At 54.2% G+C, this 16,484-nt stretch overlaps 6 protein-coding genes across 6 annotated transcripts; 4 read left to right on the plus strand and 2 right to left on the minus strand.

Moving 5' to 3' along the window:
* The first annotated feature begins 2,911 nt into the window (after window positions 1-2,911).
* Window positions 2,912-4,659, plus strand: N656DRAFT_782599 (inosine monophosphate dehydrogenase). The gene is made up of 4 exons (XM_064815790.1): window positions 2,912-3,348; window positions 3,417-3,442; window positions 3,513-3,892; window positions 3,950-4,659. Exons 1-4 carry the CDS (start codon window positions 3,306-3,308, stop codon window positions 4,491-4,493), a joined length of 993 nt encoding a protein of 330 aa, XP_064667320.1. The 5' UTR covers window positions 2,912-3,305; the 3' UTR covers window positions 4,494-4,659.
* Window positions 4,660-4,709: 50 nt separating this feature from the next.
* Window positions 4,710-6,128, plus strand: N656DRAFT_782601 (peroxisomal biogenesis factor 11). Its single transcript, XM_064815791.1, has 2 exons — window positions 4,710-5,458; window positions 5,536-6,128. Exons 1-2 carry the CDS (start codon window positions 4,917-4,919, stop codon window positions 5,696-5,698), a joined length of 705 nt encoding a protein of 234 aa, XP_064667321.1. The 5' UTR covers window positions 4,710-4,916; the 3' UTR covers window positions 5,699-6,128.
* Window positions 6,129-7,241: 1,113 nt separating this feature from the next.
* Window positions 7,242-8,836, plus strand: N656DRAFT_770766 (thiolase-like protein; the record flags this gene model as incomplete). The annotated part of the gene is made up of 2 exons (XM_064813800.1): window positions 7,242-7,372; window positions 7,435-8,836. 2 exons carry the CDS (start codon window positions 7,242-7,244, stop codon window positions 8,834-8,836), a joined length of 1,533 nt encoding a protein of 510 aa, XP_064667322.1.
* A 383-nt stretch (window positions 8,837-9,219) lies between these two features.
* N656DRAFT_715323 (MFS general substrate transporter) lies at window positions 9,220-11,048 on the minus strand (the record flags this gene model as incomplete). Its single annotated transcript, XM_064812038.1, has 6 exons — window positions 9,220-9,933; window positions 9,989-10,246; window positions 10,300-10,425; window positions 10,481-10,619; window positions 10,696-10,826; window positions 10,911-11,048. 6 exons carry the CDS (start codon window positions 11,046-11,048, stop codon window positions 9,220-9,222), a joined length of 1,506 nt encoding a protein of 501 aa, XP_064667323.1.
* Window positions 11,049-11,854: 806 nt separating this feature from the next.
* Window positions 11,855-13,870, minus strand: N656DRAFT_782606 (cytochrome P450). Its single transcript, XM_064815792.1, has 2 exons — window positions 12,276-13,870; window positions 11,855-12,217 (listed from the first exon to the last, which is right to left on the minus strand). Exons 1-2 carry the CDS (start codon window positions 13,396-13,398, stop codon window positions 12,048-12,050), a joined length of 1,293 nt encoding a protein of 430 aa, XP_064667324.1. The 5' UTR covers window positions 13,399-13,870; the 3' UTR covers window positions 11,855-12,047.
* A 289-nt stretch (window positions 13,871-14,159) lies between these two features.
* N656DRAFT_758864 (uncharacterized protein) lies at window positions 14,160-16,166 on the plus strand (the record flags this gene model as incomplete). The annotated part of the gene is made up of 2 exons (XM_064813183.1): window positions 14,160-15,276; window positions 15,325-16,166. The coding sequence occupies 2 exons, from the start codon at window positions 14,160-14,162 to the stop codon at window positions 16,164-16,166; spliced, it is 1,959 nt and encodes a 652-aa protein (XP_064667325.1).
* Between the last annotated feature and the right edge of the window lie 318 nt (window positions 16,167-16,484).

Consider the following 16,484-nt stretch of genomic DNA (forward strand, 5'->3'; position numbering starts at 1 on the left):
AGGGAAAAAGCAATAGACAGGGCTCCATCCAGTCTCTGACCATGGCAAGTCTTTGCTGCCCACTGTGACGCTGAGCTGTCACTGGGACAAGGTCATTACTCAAAAAGGACTAAAGCAGGGACGAAGTTGAAGTGGCGCTAAAGGCTCGCCAAGGCCTTCCAGCAACAATTCCAATGTTGCTGCACCGCATCTGCTGAGAAGATACCTAGCACAGTCTTTGGCAGACTGGGCAGAAATGCTTGTGTAGGTGTATCGGGTGCCAAGGATATAGGTATCGAACATGGACTGAGTTGTCAATGCCGTACGGGACCGCAGCATTCCAGAGCATCCGGAGGAGTGCAACCTGGAAGAGCCCCTCATGGCCCGCGTGAAACCCGTTCACCGTGTCCGATAAAAGCGAATTGGGCAGCACCGGATGCTAATTGCTACTGCATTGTACGTCCCGACTGCCAGGTCACAGTCGGGCAACAAATGCTGTATCATCATATCAAGAAGACTGCGTTTGAAATATCTGAGATTCTCTGCTGGCGTACCGGAGCGCTGCAGGCGACATCATAATATCATCAAGTCGCATGGAGGGGGACACCAATCCCTCCAATCAGAAGCGTCAAGTCGGGTACCATCGTTTGGTTTCCAATTTCATCCGGTGGCTGGGCTTGCCGGTCCAAAAGGGGGTCTGGCAGTTCAGTTTGACAGCGATCTTGTGTGAGAAATATGATTCCTTCAAAGCATTGCCATCGCTTTCAGAGTACTGACCGCCATACGAAAGAACAGCGAAGGGAGGGGAGCCAAAATAAAAAATAAAAAAGGAAAAAAGGAAAAAAAGGAAAAGAAAAAGAAAAAGAAAAAGTTAAAAAAAAAAGTTAAAAAAAAGGTTCGTTGAGGAACTTTGGCGGATATGGTTCCTGGATTAAGGGGTAAAAGCGTTCGTCTCCTGTCCAGCGCCTTCATTGAGGTTTCCCAGATGGTTCTTGGACAGTGGAGGCACTCCAGATAATTTCTGGAAAGATGGTGACGAATTAAAGTGCCAGCCTCCTGCTAAGATATGGAGCTTGTTTGCTTCCGGCATTTGCCCGTCAAGTCCGTCCCACAAACTGCAAGCAATCCGAATATTGTTCGCCTCGATGTAGTTGAGATAGACACTTGAGGCATAACACCAGCGGGTCAGAGAGCATTGGGGGCGCTCATCAGTCGGCTAGCGGCACATTTCTAGACGCTTCCGTTCCGCAGCTACTACCGCAAGGAGAGTAGCTAGGCGTCAACCTTTCGTGGAATTTGACGGCAGACCGAAAATCATCCAAGGCAAGTCCGGCCAGATTGAACCTGCGGAGTCTGCGGTACGCTGCGCAACAACCCTCCATCAGTGCTGTATCAAGCCCAACAATTATGTTGCCATGGTGCACGGCATGTCGCCGCAGTAAACCATCAGCCAGGCCTTGATGCGCAGTGGGGCGTCAATTAATTGTTGATCAACGTCATGCAGGGTTCAGTCGAGTGACACGCGGCTCATTCACGTCGGCCGCGCAGGCCGGCAGGTATTGGAGGCGGCCAGCCGCGACGGTGAAGGGGCTAGAATCGAAGCAGCATTATCAAATCAGCCCAGCTTGTCAGGTAGAATGGGAGAGGTGAGAGATGAATACAAAACCGAATCTTGTGCGGTTATGGGCACGAGTTGGATGGGAGGTAATCGTCCCCAGCCAATAGGGATGTTCGCGATGTCCAACTCGGCTTTGGGTGTTAATTATGCGGCTCCGGTAGGGTACACACGCCGAAAATACGAAGGCAGCTAACTGAGCGGTTGGAAAACGGCTAAGCGCTGGCCCGCATCGCAGCATTGCTCCCGGGGAGTCGTGACATCTGCCGTGACCTGTCGGATGCCGCTTGAGACTGGCAGACAAGCAAGTAGCCGTCTGTGTAATCCGGAAGACGGCAGGTCCCACGGGGAGTGGACAAGGCGCGGTAAGTGAGATATTTGACGAACAACGGGCTCGGTTATCGACACATACGGGTCCATGGTGGTAGAAGGCGCCGGCTATTTAAACAACAAAGCGTAGCGATATGCCGCCGCTAGTTCCGACAGCTGCATCGCCAGCTCAGGTAGCGCCGGCATTGTTGTCGAACATTGTCTCTCACTGATCGGCGACGGAACACTGCGCTGCTTGCCGCGGCCATAAGATTAGGTAGTGACTTGAACATCGTATGTGGCACCTAGAATCAAGTCGCCTGTTGGGCTTTCATGCGTTGGCCCGTCGTGTCCCTTTTCGTTTTCGGCAAAACGGGTAGGTTGGGCAGAGACTGCATAGCAGCTTCGGGTAGGCTTGTGCAGTCTGGATCATTTTGTGGTTTGATAGTGCTGGTCAGCATGGATGCCACCGAAAGTCGGAGACGCATAGGCTGCCACACATTGGGCGTGCCTGTGCTATTCGACAATTATGGAGAATATCTGCCGCTGAGAAGAGGTGCTGTGGCCCTTGAGAGCGATGAGTAGTTCATGACAAATGAATAGACTGAATGAAGTGGCTAGGCGAAAGTCGTGATGCGAGAAGTCCTCGTACAGGGTAGCCGGGAAAGGCCCCAAGGCCGGTGCGGTACATTATCAACTCGTTCGGATCTTTAAAAACTCTTCGAGGCGCGATGTAGGTAGTAATGCTTTTCGAGTCAAACATCTCACTTGTTGTCTCGAACTTCCATGTTGTCGCTTTGAAGTTGGAAGGTTCGTCCCTCGGTTTAAGTTGGTTGGGGGGCTTGGCACGCTCCGACTACAAACCGAATGCTTGCAAGCGTAATGTTACGCGTGGAATTTCAAGAATACCACAGTGTAATACCGGTATGTGGTCAATCAACTCGCATCACATGCTCCGAAATATCTTGTAAGAACAGTTGTACGGAGTAATTAACGCTCCTTACATCCTTCTTCCGCAAGATTCATGCGTAATTACACTCCGTTCAGTGGGGAACGGGGCTGAGTCCTCAGCTGGCCGCCCTGTGACCACTGACAACCTGTGACCACTCAGGCCCTCGGCCTTGTCCGGCTCCTAAACTTACCTCGGCTCGGCCGCCATCGCAAAGACAAGGCCCCCGTACCCGACATACTGGTCACGGACCGGCCGACCACGCCTTCATCAATGTATCGTCCTCCGGTTTTCCGTTCGCTTGTCTTGCTCATTGTTGGTTCTGCTTGATACCAATTGGCGTCTTACGTCCCGAATCTCTTGCGATTTGTCTTCGGCCGTTTTGTCACAACGCTTTCGCTTTCGCCTTCGACGCGCTGCTCATCGTCAACTCATCGTCGTTACAAACTTACAATGCCCTTCAACACGGAACTCACTCGCCGGCTCGGCATCACAGGTATGTACTTCTAGAAAGTTGCATGTAATCATGCACTAGATGAGGTTGCTAATCTTGATATCTTTCAGTGCCTGTCGTCCAGGGTGGCATGCAGGTAAATCTACACAATAGCCTATCACCAAATCACCCTAGCATGAATGCCACCAAGCTGACACTCTAAACAGCATGTAGGCACAGCTGAGATGGCGAGTGCCGTATCAAACGCGGGCGGCCTGGGTATCATCACGGCGCTCATCTGGCCTGAGCCCGAGGGGCTCCGCCAGGAAATCCGCAAGTGCAGGAAAATGACGAGCAAACCCTTCGGCGTCAATATTACCCTGCTACCCGCGCTTGTGCCACCAGACTATGCGGCGTATGCCCAGGTTGTTATTGACGAGGGCGTCAAGATCGTAGAGACGGCTGGCAACTCGCCGGGCCCGGTTATCACCAAACTCAAAAAGGCCGGGTGCACCATCCTGCACAAGTGCACGACCATCCGACATGCCCAGTCCGCTGTAAAACTAGGCGTCGACTTCTTGAGCATCGACGGGTTCGAATGCGCCGGGTAAGTCATGCACATGATCAAGGCGGATGATAAACAGAGACTTACACCTTGCAAAAGGCACGTCGGCGAGTCAGACATTACAAACTTTATCCTCCTCAGCCGTGCTCGACAGACTCTCAAGGTTCCCTTCATCGCCTCGGGCGGCTTCGCCGACGGACAAGGGCTGGCCGCGGCGCTCTGTCTCGGCGCTTGCGGCATCAACATGGGCACGCGGTTCCTGTGCACGGTCGAGAGCCCGGTCCACATCAAGATCAAGGAGGAGATTGTCAGAGCCCAGGAGACCGACACGGCGCTCCTGCTGCGCCGTTGGCGTAACACGACCCGCCTGTACCGGAACAAGGTCACGGAGCAAGCGCTCAAGGTAGAGCAGGAGAGCAAGACGGGCGAGTTCGCCGAGATTGCCCCCTACGTCAGCGGCAAGCGCGGCCGCGAGGTGTTTATCAACGGCGATCCGGACTATGGCGTTTGGACCGCCGGCCAGGTGATCGGTCTAATCCATGACATTCCAACGTGCAAGGACCTCGTCGCGAGGATCGAGAAGGAGGCCGAAGAGACGCTGAAGGAAAAGGTTGGGTTGTTTACTCCCTCGCCGAAGCTATAGATGGCTGTATATAGCGTTCATTTGGTATCTGTTGCAATTTCCTGTACTTTAGCGTGCTAGCTACTCCGTACATTTGTATGATTTTACGCTCAGGGAAACCGGTTCTTAGGGGTGTGTGCATTTGTATGTAAAGGGGCAGAGAACCCCTAACCCTGAAATGACACGGTCGTTTTCTGACAAGCCGAGACGGAGCCCCGCTTTATGCTCCTCTGCGCGCTCCCTAATGCATCGTACTACCTCGGCATGTGAGTGAACGTCGCGCCGACCATCCAACCCTTTGTGGGCTCCGTTCCCTTCCACCACTGATAGAGGCTATCTATCTTGGCTGGTTTGCTTCAATCTATTGCCTAGCGGTATCCCGCATCCTAATTGAATCACCAAAGAAAAACTCGACGAGAGAAGGGAACCGACAGGGAAGGAAAAATGGTTGCCGACGCAGTTATCTACCATCCGGCCGTGTCGCACTACCTCAAATATGTCGCGACGACGGTCGGGCGCGACAAGCTGCTGCGCACGCTGCAGTACTTTGCCCGCTTCTACGCGTGGTACCTGCTGCGGACCAACCGGCCGCAAGCGTCGATCCAGCCGTGGGAGACGCTGAAGAAGCAGTTTGGCCTCGTGCGCAAGGTGCTGCGCGCCGGCAAGAACGTCGAGCACTTCAAGGCGGCCGCCGTCGCCGCCGACGCCAAGACGATGGACCCCGTCCTGCGCTACGCCGCCGTCGGCCGCCAGCTCGGCTACGCCGGGTACCTCACCATGGACCTCGCCACCCTGCCGGACACCCTGGGCATCCGCAGGAGCCCCTCGGCCAAGCGCTTCCAGCAGGAGGCCTACCGCTTTTGGGCCGCCGGCCTGGCCTGCAGCGTTGTTGCTCAGCTGTACACCCTCTACCAGCTCCAGCAGCGCGAGGCGAGGGTGGACCGCAAGGAGGGCGAGGGCGTGCTCGAGAGCAAGAGGATTGCCATGTGAGTTCTGATTCCCAACCAGTTGCTGATGGTACGCGGTATGGAAACGGCTACTAACGTCGCGGTGTGCGCTGCAGGGAACGGACGGGCAGTCAACTCCAACTAACTTCGGACCTCTGCGATCTGACGGTGCCTCTTTCGGCGCTCAACTGGGTCCCCTTCGATGACGGCATTGTCGGTCTTGCGGGCACCTTGAGCAGTTTGATTGGCGTGTATTTGCAGTGGAAGAAGACGGCGTAATGCAGAAAGAGAGGTGTCGTCGGTGGAGGGTTCTCGATTATAGGGTTGTGGGAATGAGCAAGTGTCTATTGGGAGTGCTAGCCGGTTCAGCACACAAAATGGAGACGGGACTCTGGACATACCTTACGTGTAGGTTGCACTACGATTGGCAATGGATTTGGCGATGTCATTTTGATACCTCAACCTTTTATTTTCTCTCTTGAAGAATTTGTATCTCACAGCTACCGTTTTGGACTTTTATTCCTGCCATGTTTGGAGGAACTCTTCCTTCAACCCAGAATTCTTCAATCAAGGCCTGACAAGTCTGTCTGAGCTTCCTCAAGACTACACGAGCTGGGGGGACACAGCGGTAATTTTGCCATCCAAGGATGTTATTGAGAAGCGCGAACATGGGGTCTTCGACTTACAATGCGCGCCATTGGGAGTTGCCTTATTTTTTTTTTATTATTATTATTTTTTACTATTTTTTTTATTTTTTTTTATATTTTTTGGCAGTAATCAAGCAGCCAGAGCGGTTACCGGCTCCAGGCTCGCGGGCCTTTCCGTACTAGTTGGTAGCGGTTGCACCCGGCCGGACCTTCCGTGGAGGTACCGAGGCTGAGCGAGAATTCCGAATCGCTCGGGCAGTTGCAATCTTGGCCCCATAATTAATCTTTGGAAATTGGAACCCTTTTGGAGCACGCACGTGCTTTTCTACATGTCGATGGATGCAAGGGCATTTTGTCGAATCAGTTTTGTGACGTTTATGATCTACCCAGCCCCTTTCTCCCACACATTTGACACTGCTGGGCGTTTTCAAGCACAGGAACCCACATCAGACGGCGATATCTATCATGTCGGGCCAGGGCAGGACAATGCTGAAGTACGCGCATGGAACTTTCACCGAATGTCCCGATCCAGCAATGCCAGGGTCCCAAATTGAATCACTGGATGAATCCTCCCTATCGATGATGATGGGGCCAAGCCTCATAATCAAGATGGATGACGGCACACGCTGAACTTCCTGGCATTAGTTGGCGGGGCGCAGCGTCGCCCTTGCTGCTCACAGGGTTACGGAGGTACTTCAAGGGCGTTTCACCCTACTGTACAGTACTTCGTACACATCTTTTTATCCTCCAGTCTTGAGATATCCGTTGGCCTGCTTGCTGTCGAGTTTCAAGCGCCCAATTTTCCAGGCGCGGCTGTAACGGCCTATCGCGTGCCCGTCCCGGCGCTGCCTCTCGTTTGCATTCATCCCAGAGACGCCCCCGGCCCCCAGCCACCGATATCTACGAAGTACTTTCTCGATTCCAAGCCAGGTTTCCCCGCAGTCTTGTCCTGAGATAATTGGAAGAAGTCGGCTTTGCACTGAATTCTAGCCTCGGCTCATATTATCTGCAAGAGTGCTATCGACCGGTGTGTTGGCCTTTCGAAGTCTTCCGCCCTGACATCACGCCGACGTATACTGTGGTATACTGAGCAACGACTCCGCAACGCTCAAGAGGGATCAATTGAGCTGTCACGGTATCTTCCTGCCCATTGCGCCCCGCAGAAGCCAGCAAAAATGGCTGCGCCAACCGACTCCGGAGAGCTAGGCCTCTCCATCCTGGGTCTTGGTACACAGTACCCTCCCCACGCGCTCGAAGCCAGTGCGGTCGACGTCTTGAGCAAACGCTTTTACCCAGACTCGCCCGCGTAAGTGTAGCCAGTCCTTTCCTCAACAAGCTGGCCCGTACACTGACATTCCGCCCCCTCAGCATGCAAAAAGTCCTGTCCATCAACCGGTACACAGGCATCGACCAGCGCTCCTCGATAGGCACGCCAGATCACCCTTTGGTGAACCGGCCCGACCCGCCCACCATCGCCGAGCTCCACAAGACCTTCATGTCAGATGGCGTTCCGCTGGCCGTCAGCGCCGCGCGGAAAGCCCTAGCTGAGGCCCAGGTCGATCCCGCCCAGGTGACCCACATGGTATCGACGACATGCACCAACTCTGCCAACCCCGGATACGACCACTTCGTCGCAAAGGAGCTCGGCCTGAGCCAGACTGTCGAGAAGGTGCTGCTCCACGGGGTAGGCTGCAGCGGGGGTCTGGCGGCGCTGCGCACCGCCGCGAACCTCTGCCTGGGCCACACGCAGCGGCGCAAGCCGGCGCGCATCCTGTGTGTCGCGCTCGAAATCAGCACAACTTTGGTCCGCAGCGAACTCGAGAGCATCCACGAGTCCCAAGAGACCCGCATCGGCGTGGTCCTCTTCAGTGACTGCGCCAGCGCCGTCCTTCTCACGAACAACATCCCCTTCACCTCGACCCAACAACAACATCCGGTCCCCGCATCTCCCCCGCCCCCGATCTACACGCTCCTGACCTGGACGCACCAGACCATCCCGGAGACGGAACCGGACCTGGGCTTCGACGTCGACCCGCTCGGGTGGAAGGTGGTGCTGTCGCCGCGGGTGCCGCAGTTGACGCAGTCGGTCCTGCAGCCGTCCTTCAGCACCCTCCTCGACTCGTTACCCCCAGACTCCTCGCCCCCCACGGCCTTGCCATCGTCGTACACGCGCCCCGCACATTTCGACTGGGCCATGCACCCCGGCGGCGCCACCATCCTGACCAAGGCCGAGCAGGCGCTCGGTATCACCCCGCAGCACATGCGCGCCAGCTACGACACGTACGTCCGCCACGGCAACAGCAGCTCCGCCACCATCTTCAGCGTGCTCGACCGCCTGCGGCACAAGGACATGGACGCGCTCGCGCCTACTGCGTACGGGGATGAGGATGCGGATGAGGGAGGTGGACCCAGGGAGTACGTAATCGGGTGCGCGTTTGGGCCAGGGATTACGGTCGAGATGTGTCTCTTGAGGAGAAATCTGTCTGCTTCTTCTTCCACAAGGAGGGTACTGGGCATGGAGACGCCGCCTGAGACGGAGAGCGAGGTTAGTGGTGGGGAGGGCAGCGTGGGTGGTGAGGACGGTGATGGGGACGGGTTCAGCGAGCCTGGATTAGAGGAGGAGGTTGGAGGAGAGGGGAGCAAGGAGTCTGAATCTGCTTATAGCAAAGGCGGTGAAGACACTGGTAAAATCGGGACATTGGGGTTCAAGAGAGAGGCAGAGCAAGAAGCGTTCATAATGGAGGCGCTTGAAGGGGTCGAGTTGGATTGAAGAGCGACCTTATATTAGAGATCAGACGTAAGTTGAGGCTGTGGCGGTCATGGTCTTATAGAATCTAGATTTGGTGTAAATTTAGATGCCACAAGAGTGGGGCATCTCGACTTACTTTACTCGGCATTTGAACGAACAGTTGACTCGGGAGTTGATGTATATAGACAAATGACTAGCGCCCCATGTCTGCGAGTCATGACTCGGCCGCGTCGTGTCTCTAAGCCGTGACAATTGATCGCCGCCTAATAGCAGACACACAAAGACGACATCGAGGTGAACTTTCTCAACCAAGAAAGCAAGCGGATAATGATTCTAACAGCATCTACTGTCTAATATTACCGTTCCCCAGCACACCACATTACCTCATTACACACCGTTCCTCATCATACTCTCTTCTCATCGACAACCACAGGCTCGCGTTCGATTTGCCCAGACCCTAGAGACTCCAGCGTATCCCCCTTCTTGAGCCCAAGCTGCCGGACATCATACCCATTCATCTCTAGGTACGCGCGAAACCTGTCGTTCTCGGAGCCAATCGAGTCCTGCCCAATCTGCGGCACGCCTACGAGGATAAGGCCCGCACTGAGGATGCACAGGCTGCTCGACACATAAAACGGGTACTGAGCCGACAGCGTCTTGGACTCCCCACCTGCGGCAATGATGTAGGGGAAAACCCACGTGCCGACGAAGGCGCCAATCTTGCCCACGGCCGCCGCGATACCGTAGTATTGTCCGCGCACCCCGGTGGCGCACGTCTTGGCTGCGATGAGGCCGATGTTGTTTCCTGGTCCGAGCTCGCCAAGGGATAGGAAGATTCCGTACACGACAGCGAAGGCGCCCACCATCTCGGGCTGGGCGAGCTTGTTGTAATCGCCGGCCATGATGAACCCTACGACAGCCTGCAGCGTGACACCGGCTGCCAAGGCGTAACGAGGGCCAATCCAATCAGAAATGGGGGCTCCAAGCATCGTCCCAGGGATGTAAAAGAGGTTGATGACGGTGTTCCAACCGAAAACAGTAGTGAGGGGTGCCTGCTCAGAGTCGAAGATGTTGGCGAGGATGGTTGACGAATAGATGCCGAATGAATATGCCGAGAACTAGTGCTGTGAGCTAGACAGGCACAATACCAGAAGCGGGACCGAGGGATCTCACATCATAGATGAACCAGACCAAGCTGACCATTAACAGGCGGAAGCCGTAGAAGCGAAGAACCAGCCAGTACGGTATCGGTGCATATTTCATTGAGTTCTTTTGATACTCCTCCGGCTCCTTCAAGAAGATACGCAGGATCAGTAGACTCAGGGGGAAAACGACACCAATACCTAGGCTAGTACGCCATATAGTGTCGAGATGCTCATTGTGGCAGGCTGCTGCGACGACATACGGTACGAAAGCGCCAAATACGAACCCCTTTTCAACCCATTAGCGGGGTTACCGCGATGCACATGCCAACCATCACTCACCCAGTCAATCATGGTGTTGGTGAAGATGATGAACCACATATTCCGGGTTCCGGATTTGAGCTCGCTCGTCGATTCGGCGCATCCCACGCTGCCAGCTGGATACTCACCTCCAATGCCGATCCCGACCTACCATGAACTGTCAGACAACCAGGCACGTCTGACATCCGGGGAATATACATACGAAAAACCTCCAAGCCGTCATGATATTAAACATGCCGATCGTGTCACCATGATAGTACGAGCCGGCCGTGAGGGCAGTGAAGACGAGGAGGATGACAGTCGAGAGCACCAACGAGTTGGTGCGTGACCACTTGTCCGACCTTTCGAAATGCAGCCGCTTCCAGTCAGTAGTTGCCAGGCATAACAGCTTAGGCTAGCCAGTATCCAGGTACGTACAGGTAACCAAAGACGAGCTGGCCTACGACCGTTCCGGCAAAGGCGATGTCCCCTAGATAGTGCTTGGCATTTGACGTCGCCCATACATCCCCATAGCGTAGGGCCAGGATGGTAACAACCGATCCAATGACCTAGCGGAACCCGGGTCGAGAATTACAGTCGTCAGTCCAATGGTTAGGCGGGCAGACTTGGCAGGGACAGTACGCCACGCTTACATTGTTGACATATCCATCTGAAAACAGCCCGGCGCCGCAGGCCATGACGGGAAGGAGAGATGTCCAGATCGACTTGCGCTTTGCCACCCCATGCCCGTCCGCTTTGGCTTCTGGGCTGACTTTCCGAAACCAGCCCATATTCGCGATTGTTCGGGTGATTAAGCGGTCAATTGGTGAGCGAGAGCAGCGTAAGAGAGATATCTTGGGGTGAAGGGTTTTTAAGAAGCGAAGTGATAAGAGCTTAAGGAGGACGCCAGCAACGACCCAGGGCGGGGGCGACCGACTTAAGGAACAGTTATCATCAAACCTTTTCTGAGTTGGATCGCGCTGAGCGATAATTTGGAAAGAGAATCCAACATAGTGTGTAGTAAATAGGCGGGGTTTCCGCAGGATTTGTTACCTTAGCCATTCGACGGGGAAGTTTCGGTTCGCTTCCACGGTCACTTCTCGTGGTGGAGGAAGCACCTGCCTAATTCATTAGCGTAACCACAGAGACGGCGACGTTAGGGATCTCCGTTGCACGAATTAAAGCAACTGTCCCGTGAACAGCTGAGTATCTGGCCACTCAGTGGCCTTCCACCTTGTGCATGTTCAAGTTGCCGCGAAGTGTGAAGACGGGAGCAAAAAACATTCCCGCGTCGTGTCTTCTGTGCCATCGTCAAATCCCCTAGGTACCAGATCACCTGTAACACTCGAGCGTCCAATTTCGCTCGAGTATTCCCGCAATTGGATATCGTCCAAACAAGAGCTCACCGTCTATGCTACAAATGCATGGTGCACGAGACCGGGTTCGGCCGAGGACACGTGCATCGCGGAGAGATCGGAATCTTCCGATGAACAAGCTTTCTGGGCGATCGATTGCATCTCTCGGCGGCTTGGCGTTTGGTACGTAAAGCTGCAGCCCAACTGGGACCGGTAGGTCATCTAACGAATTCATGAGATCAGGCCCCGGAGAACCAAAGGTCAGAATTTCTGCACAACAGTGTGTGGTGGTTCTTCAAGATGATAACTACATCGTAGGTCGAAACTGCCAATGAGAAACACCAGGAAGGCCACGTTGCGACCAGTCCTTAACTTTCGACGGATCCTCCTCGGACTAAGCCTAACGTTAATCTCGATGCAATTGCTCGGGCTACATCAGTGAGCCACCTTCATAGTGTTTTCATCATGGACTTTCTCAAAGCGCAGGTATAGCCGCTCATTCTCTGGCCGTCCGGTGTAACCGTCGGACTGGTTTGCTACGCCTTCATCATCAACAATATGACTTGTGTAATTAGAGTAGATGGCCGCAATGATGAGTTTCATCTCTAAGACAATCATGTCTTCAGCAAGGAGCTCGAAAGTTAGTGTCAAGGGGGAACACACCTTGCATTGCGAAATTAGACCCGATGCACATTCTACCTCCGGAACTGAACGCCCAAAACTGTCTGCTCCTTTCCTTTCTAGCTTCATCATCGACACTCTGAGGAAGCCACCGGGTATGGTCCCATTTCTCGGCCTCCGGGAAGACGGTTTCGTCGCGGTGCAATGCATAGGCCAGCGCGGCTACTCTGACGCCACCCGGGACATCGTAAGGACCGATTTGGCAGCCCGAGGCCGGCGTCTGCCGGGGTTGTGGTCCGGGAATGGGCGCGTGAACGCGAAGTGTTTCTGTAAGTACGGCATGAAGTAGCGGCAGACTGTCCAGTTGCTTGAGGTCGGGCATAGATGTTGTGCCATGAGTACCTATCCGCATGTTTGGCGAGATACCTAGAAGCTCGGCACGGAGCTCTCTCTGAAGTTCCAACGACTGCGACAAACGCCAACTCACGTAAGTCAGAGCTAAGCCCGCCGTTTCTTGGCCAGCTAACACATGATCCAGGAGCTCAGAGGCAATGGAGAGCTCAATATTAGATAGCGCTGTTGGGAACAGCACCGATGCCCGTCCGTTTTTCGCTTCTTCGTTTCTCAGCCCACGCACGAGAGATTGCCAGACAATGGGTTCATCCGCAGAACCCGCAGGCGGTTCATGATGGCCCTCGACAAAGTTGGCCATACTGTTGCAAAGACGCTGACACCAGTCTCTAAGCTCCCTGTTCGCAGCATCCACCCACTTTGGGCACAACGGAATGCCGATTTTCCGGCAGACCTTGGTAAGCCATGGCATCTCCTGATCGTAGAACCCGTAGTCATTGCGGGCCTTGTAAAGCTCAAGAAAATGCTCTCGGTACGCCTTATTGCCAAGGAAGTCGGTGCCGTTGCCGAGGCCAAAGATGTACGAGGCGATGAAATCCATGGTTGCCGCCATGAAGACAGAGTAGATGTCAATCCCATGCGGGACCTGATTTTCTGCAACCGACTCCTTGAGAACTGGCAAGAGTCTGTCATAGAGAATGGCAGAGGCTTGCGCCAAGACGGCCGGGCTTGACTGGATATAGGACTTGGAATAGACATGGGAGATCAATCGCTTCCGCGCAGAGTGCTCAGCTGCTGGCCGTGCCGAGAACATGCAGGGGACGCTTTCGACAGGTGTGAGCAAATGTCGGTGCATCGCCTGTCGAGCATGTTGCCATACCCATAGTTGTCAAAGACCGAGTACCACGCAGGTTTCTCGAAACCGCCCTGATAGACAGCATGGACACTGTCAATGTCATTGATGCTCAGCTCATTGGGGCCAACACGAATAATTGGACCAAGCCGGCGATGGGCTGCGTGGAGGGTCCTGTTCTCCTTGCGCGCGAAACGGATGCTGAGAATCCAGATGGGGGAGAATGGGGCAGACCAGTGGGCGTTAGGGATCCGGGCGAGGGGGGAAAAGAACGCGGGATGAATTACAAGTCGGTAAGTAAGAAGCACGAATATTACTGTGACCGCCGGGCCCGCCCAAAGATTGCCGGCGGCCAGCCCTTGGTCCAAACTAGGCACCTCATCCATCATGGAGTCGGAATCGGAGCTGCTGGTCGTTGTTGGGACTTTGGATCGCTGGTCCCCGGTTGCTGCCTGTTTTAAATGACTCAGAGAATTTCAACACTTCCTGTTATGGCTAGCAGACCAATGACTGCTAAGCTTCATGAGGCAAGCGCCCGCTCAATTCCCAGTTCCTTCTCTATCTTACCCTGGTATGTAAGGTAGCGAGTGGCGTTCATATATCTTACACTCGACATAATCTCTAAAATCTAGGCTTCCTCACCTTTGAAAACTACCTTCGCTATTTCAGCTTGAACGAGGAAACGACAACATAGAGTATAGGCTTCTTTTCGTACGATAGATATGCAGAGACTGGCGGATTTACCGGACGAAATTCTGCTCCTTATATTTGCTGGATTAGAAAGCGCCCGAGACCTTCGAGCCCTTGCGCTCTCGTGCCGAAAGCTTCATCATCTTGTGCAGATCGAAGGATGGCGTGTCTTCGTCAGGCACAGATTTCCATCCCTCTCTTTTTCTAGCGCGGTCACAGGGGGCTACACTTGGCAGCAGGTGGCAGAATCAATTACTTGGCAGAGTCGTTGCTGGGACAGGCGGTCCCTTCAGTTTCAGGCAATAGTTCCTAATATTGGACTTCGGAGGGATGGGCGACTACCAGGGGGGAGTAAAGGTTTATTCCAATCTGTTGTCGATGCCCATTTTGACCCGAGCACCCAGGAAGAGCTTCTGGTATGGGGTGCCGGGGAGGATGTTATCGCCCGATTTCGCCAACGCAGGGGGCGTGGCCGAACTTCCCAAACATCATGGCACCGATCCGACGGCAAGGAGCTCGGTTTCAAAGTCGGTTATGACGATATCAAGGCGTTGAAGGTTGTCGAGCATGTCACTGGACGAGCCATAATTACTGGTCGCGACAACGGTCAACTATCTCTCCTCTCCGTGGAGCCTGCTAGGTTCGGCCACCGCCTTGCCCAGTTTGTGCCTTCCTCTACACCAACATCCGGATTAGACAACACGTCCCAACAGACAGTTGAGCAGGAGACGATCAATTCTCTAGATGTTCTCGAGAGCGCCTCGGGGAACCTTATAGCGGCTGCCACCAAGTCAGTTGTGAGGGTGTATGGCTTACCAGAAGAGGACGCCTCTGAGGTGACCCCTTTGAACACTTACGACCTGAGAAACAGCGTCTTTACATCCAGCTCGGCGAGGCTGTGCCACGCGAAATGGATGGAAGGGGGCAAGTCACTGGCGCTGGCACTCACTGGGTGTAGCGATCCCCTCCGCTACCTTGAGCTGACTCCTTCCGGATGGACTCATCACACGGCTGCAAAGAACGTGGATCTCGAACGGCAGTTTGATATCAAATTTGACAGGACTATCTGCCCAAACTCCTTGGAGCCCGTATACAGACATGGAGGGTCGAGAGGGGGCACGAGTCTGCTTCTTAGCGCCTGGCGAGATGGTACATGCAGGCAAGTTGCTTGTCAACGTCAAAAACAGGGGTGTGCAGTTGGACTAATAATTTGCTACAGGCTTCAAGACCTCCGCACCCCATCCCCGTTCGATGCTGTCTATCAAGACAATGTTGACCCGTGGTCCGACGCCGAAGCGCTCATGGCCTATGGCACGGAACGGTTTGTGGTAGGGGGCGGGCAAGGTGTGACTGTCAAGGTTTTTGACTTTCGGTGGACAAAACGCTACTATCACACCTCGGGACTCTCCTGTCTCGACAGAACACCGTTTCCGCCGCCTCACCAGCCCTTTTTGAGGCCACCAACAACTGAACTGAGAGGTCGTGCACTTTGCGACCACGCCAGGGGCCTGTCCTGCCACTGGCATGACTTGTCGCGGCGCGTTTATTACCGGCCCAATTCCAAGTACTTCCTCGCCAACTCGCTCAGGGCTTTCAGTGGCAGCAGCATATGGTCCATGGCCAAAGCGACCGACATGTCGCCAAACTTTTATATCGGAATCTCTGGCGGGGTCATCGAAGCCAACCTGGAGCCGTGTCCTGACACATACCCACCCGATACAGCCACAGCTGACCCCAATTTCGGTTTTGAGGACTGGCGGGCGGCAGCACCACCTGAGAGCGGCTACAAGAGCAGAGCGCTCATCCCCTCGATGATGGAGATAGGCGACGGATATGCTTTCAAGGGAAACGACAGATCAATCGTTCTCCCGCGCCTGCTTACGTTTCAAGGACCGCGAGACTGGAGCGAATCTAATGGCGATTTGAGAAAGCACCACAGACTCGATATCGGTTACCAGGATGTTACGAAGGAAGCAAAGTCGTCAATGCCTGATGTCAGCTTGGTGTCTCAGAATCCCTGGTACCGATTGCAATCATAATCCCGACGTTGTGGCGGCAATAGTTTTTGAGGAGTCAGGAATCATTGTATGGGTTTACACTAGACTAACATCATGAGTTGTTTACTTTGAAGAGCTCCATTGAATGTCAACAATTCCAGGTTGGGTGTGACGTCACCGGAGTTGAGACGCCTGTATAAAACGGAATCGTACTGTATGTGCTGTACTGTACAGTAACAATGCCCTTATCCGTGGTGCCGTAGTGTATGTACCTCCATATTGGTAACGTTATCATTGTATCCGTCCCTGCGTATGTACTGTACGTTAATTTCCTCTGTACTACCATTGCTACCCCTTGAT

Source organism: Canariomyces notabilis (genome assembly GCF_033297395.1).
Source record: "Canariomyces notabilis strain CBS 508.74 unplaced genomic scaffold N656scaffold_23, whole genome shotgun sequence".
Taxonomy (NCBI): Eukaryota; Fungi; Ascomycota; class Sordariomycetes; order Sordariales; family Chaetomiaceae; genus Canariomyces; species Canariomyces notabilis.

Excerpts from the sequence above, each read along its gene's own strand:
- N656DRAFT_782599 (XM_064815790.1), top strand. The coding sequence starts at position 3,306 with ATGCCCTTCAACACGGAACTCACTCGCCGGCTCGGCATCACAG. Across the intron at positions 3,443-3,512 it reads TCGTCCAGGGTGGCATGCAG|CATGTAGGCACAGCTGAGAT; the intron begins GTAAATCTACAC and ends CACTCTAAACAG. Across the intron at positions 3,893-3,949 it reads GACGGGTTCGAATGCGCCGG|GCACGTCGGCGAGTCAGACA; the intron begins GTAAGTCATGCA and ends ACCTTGCAAAAG.
- N656DRAFT_782601 (XM_064815791.1), top strand. The coding sequence starts at position 4,917 with ATGGTTGCCGACGCAGTTATCTACCATCCGGCCGTGTCGCACTACCTC. Across the intron at positions 5,459-5,535 it reads GAGAGCAAGAGGATTGCCAT|GGAACGGACGGGCAGTCAAC; the intron begins GTGAGTTCTGAT and ends TGTGCGCTGCAG.
- N656DRAFT_782606 (XM_064815792.1), bottom strand. The coding sequence starts at position 13,398 with ATGTTCTCGGCACGGCCAGCAGCTGAGCACTCTGCGCGGAAGCGATTG. Across the intron at positions 12,218-12,275 it reads GTCTAATTTCGCAATGCAAG|AGATGAAACTCATCATTGCG; the intron begins GTGTGTTCCCCC and ends TGATTGTCTTAG.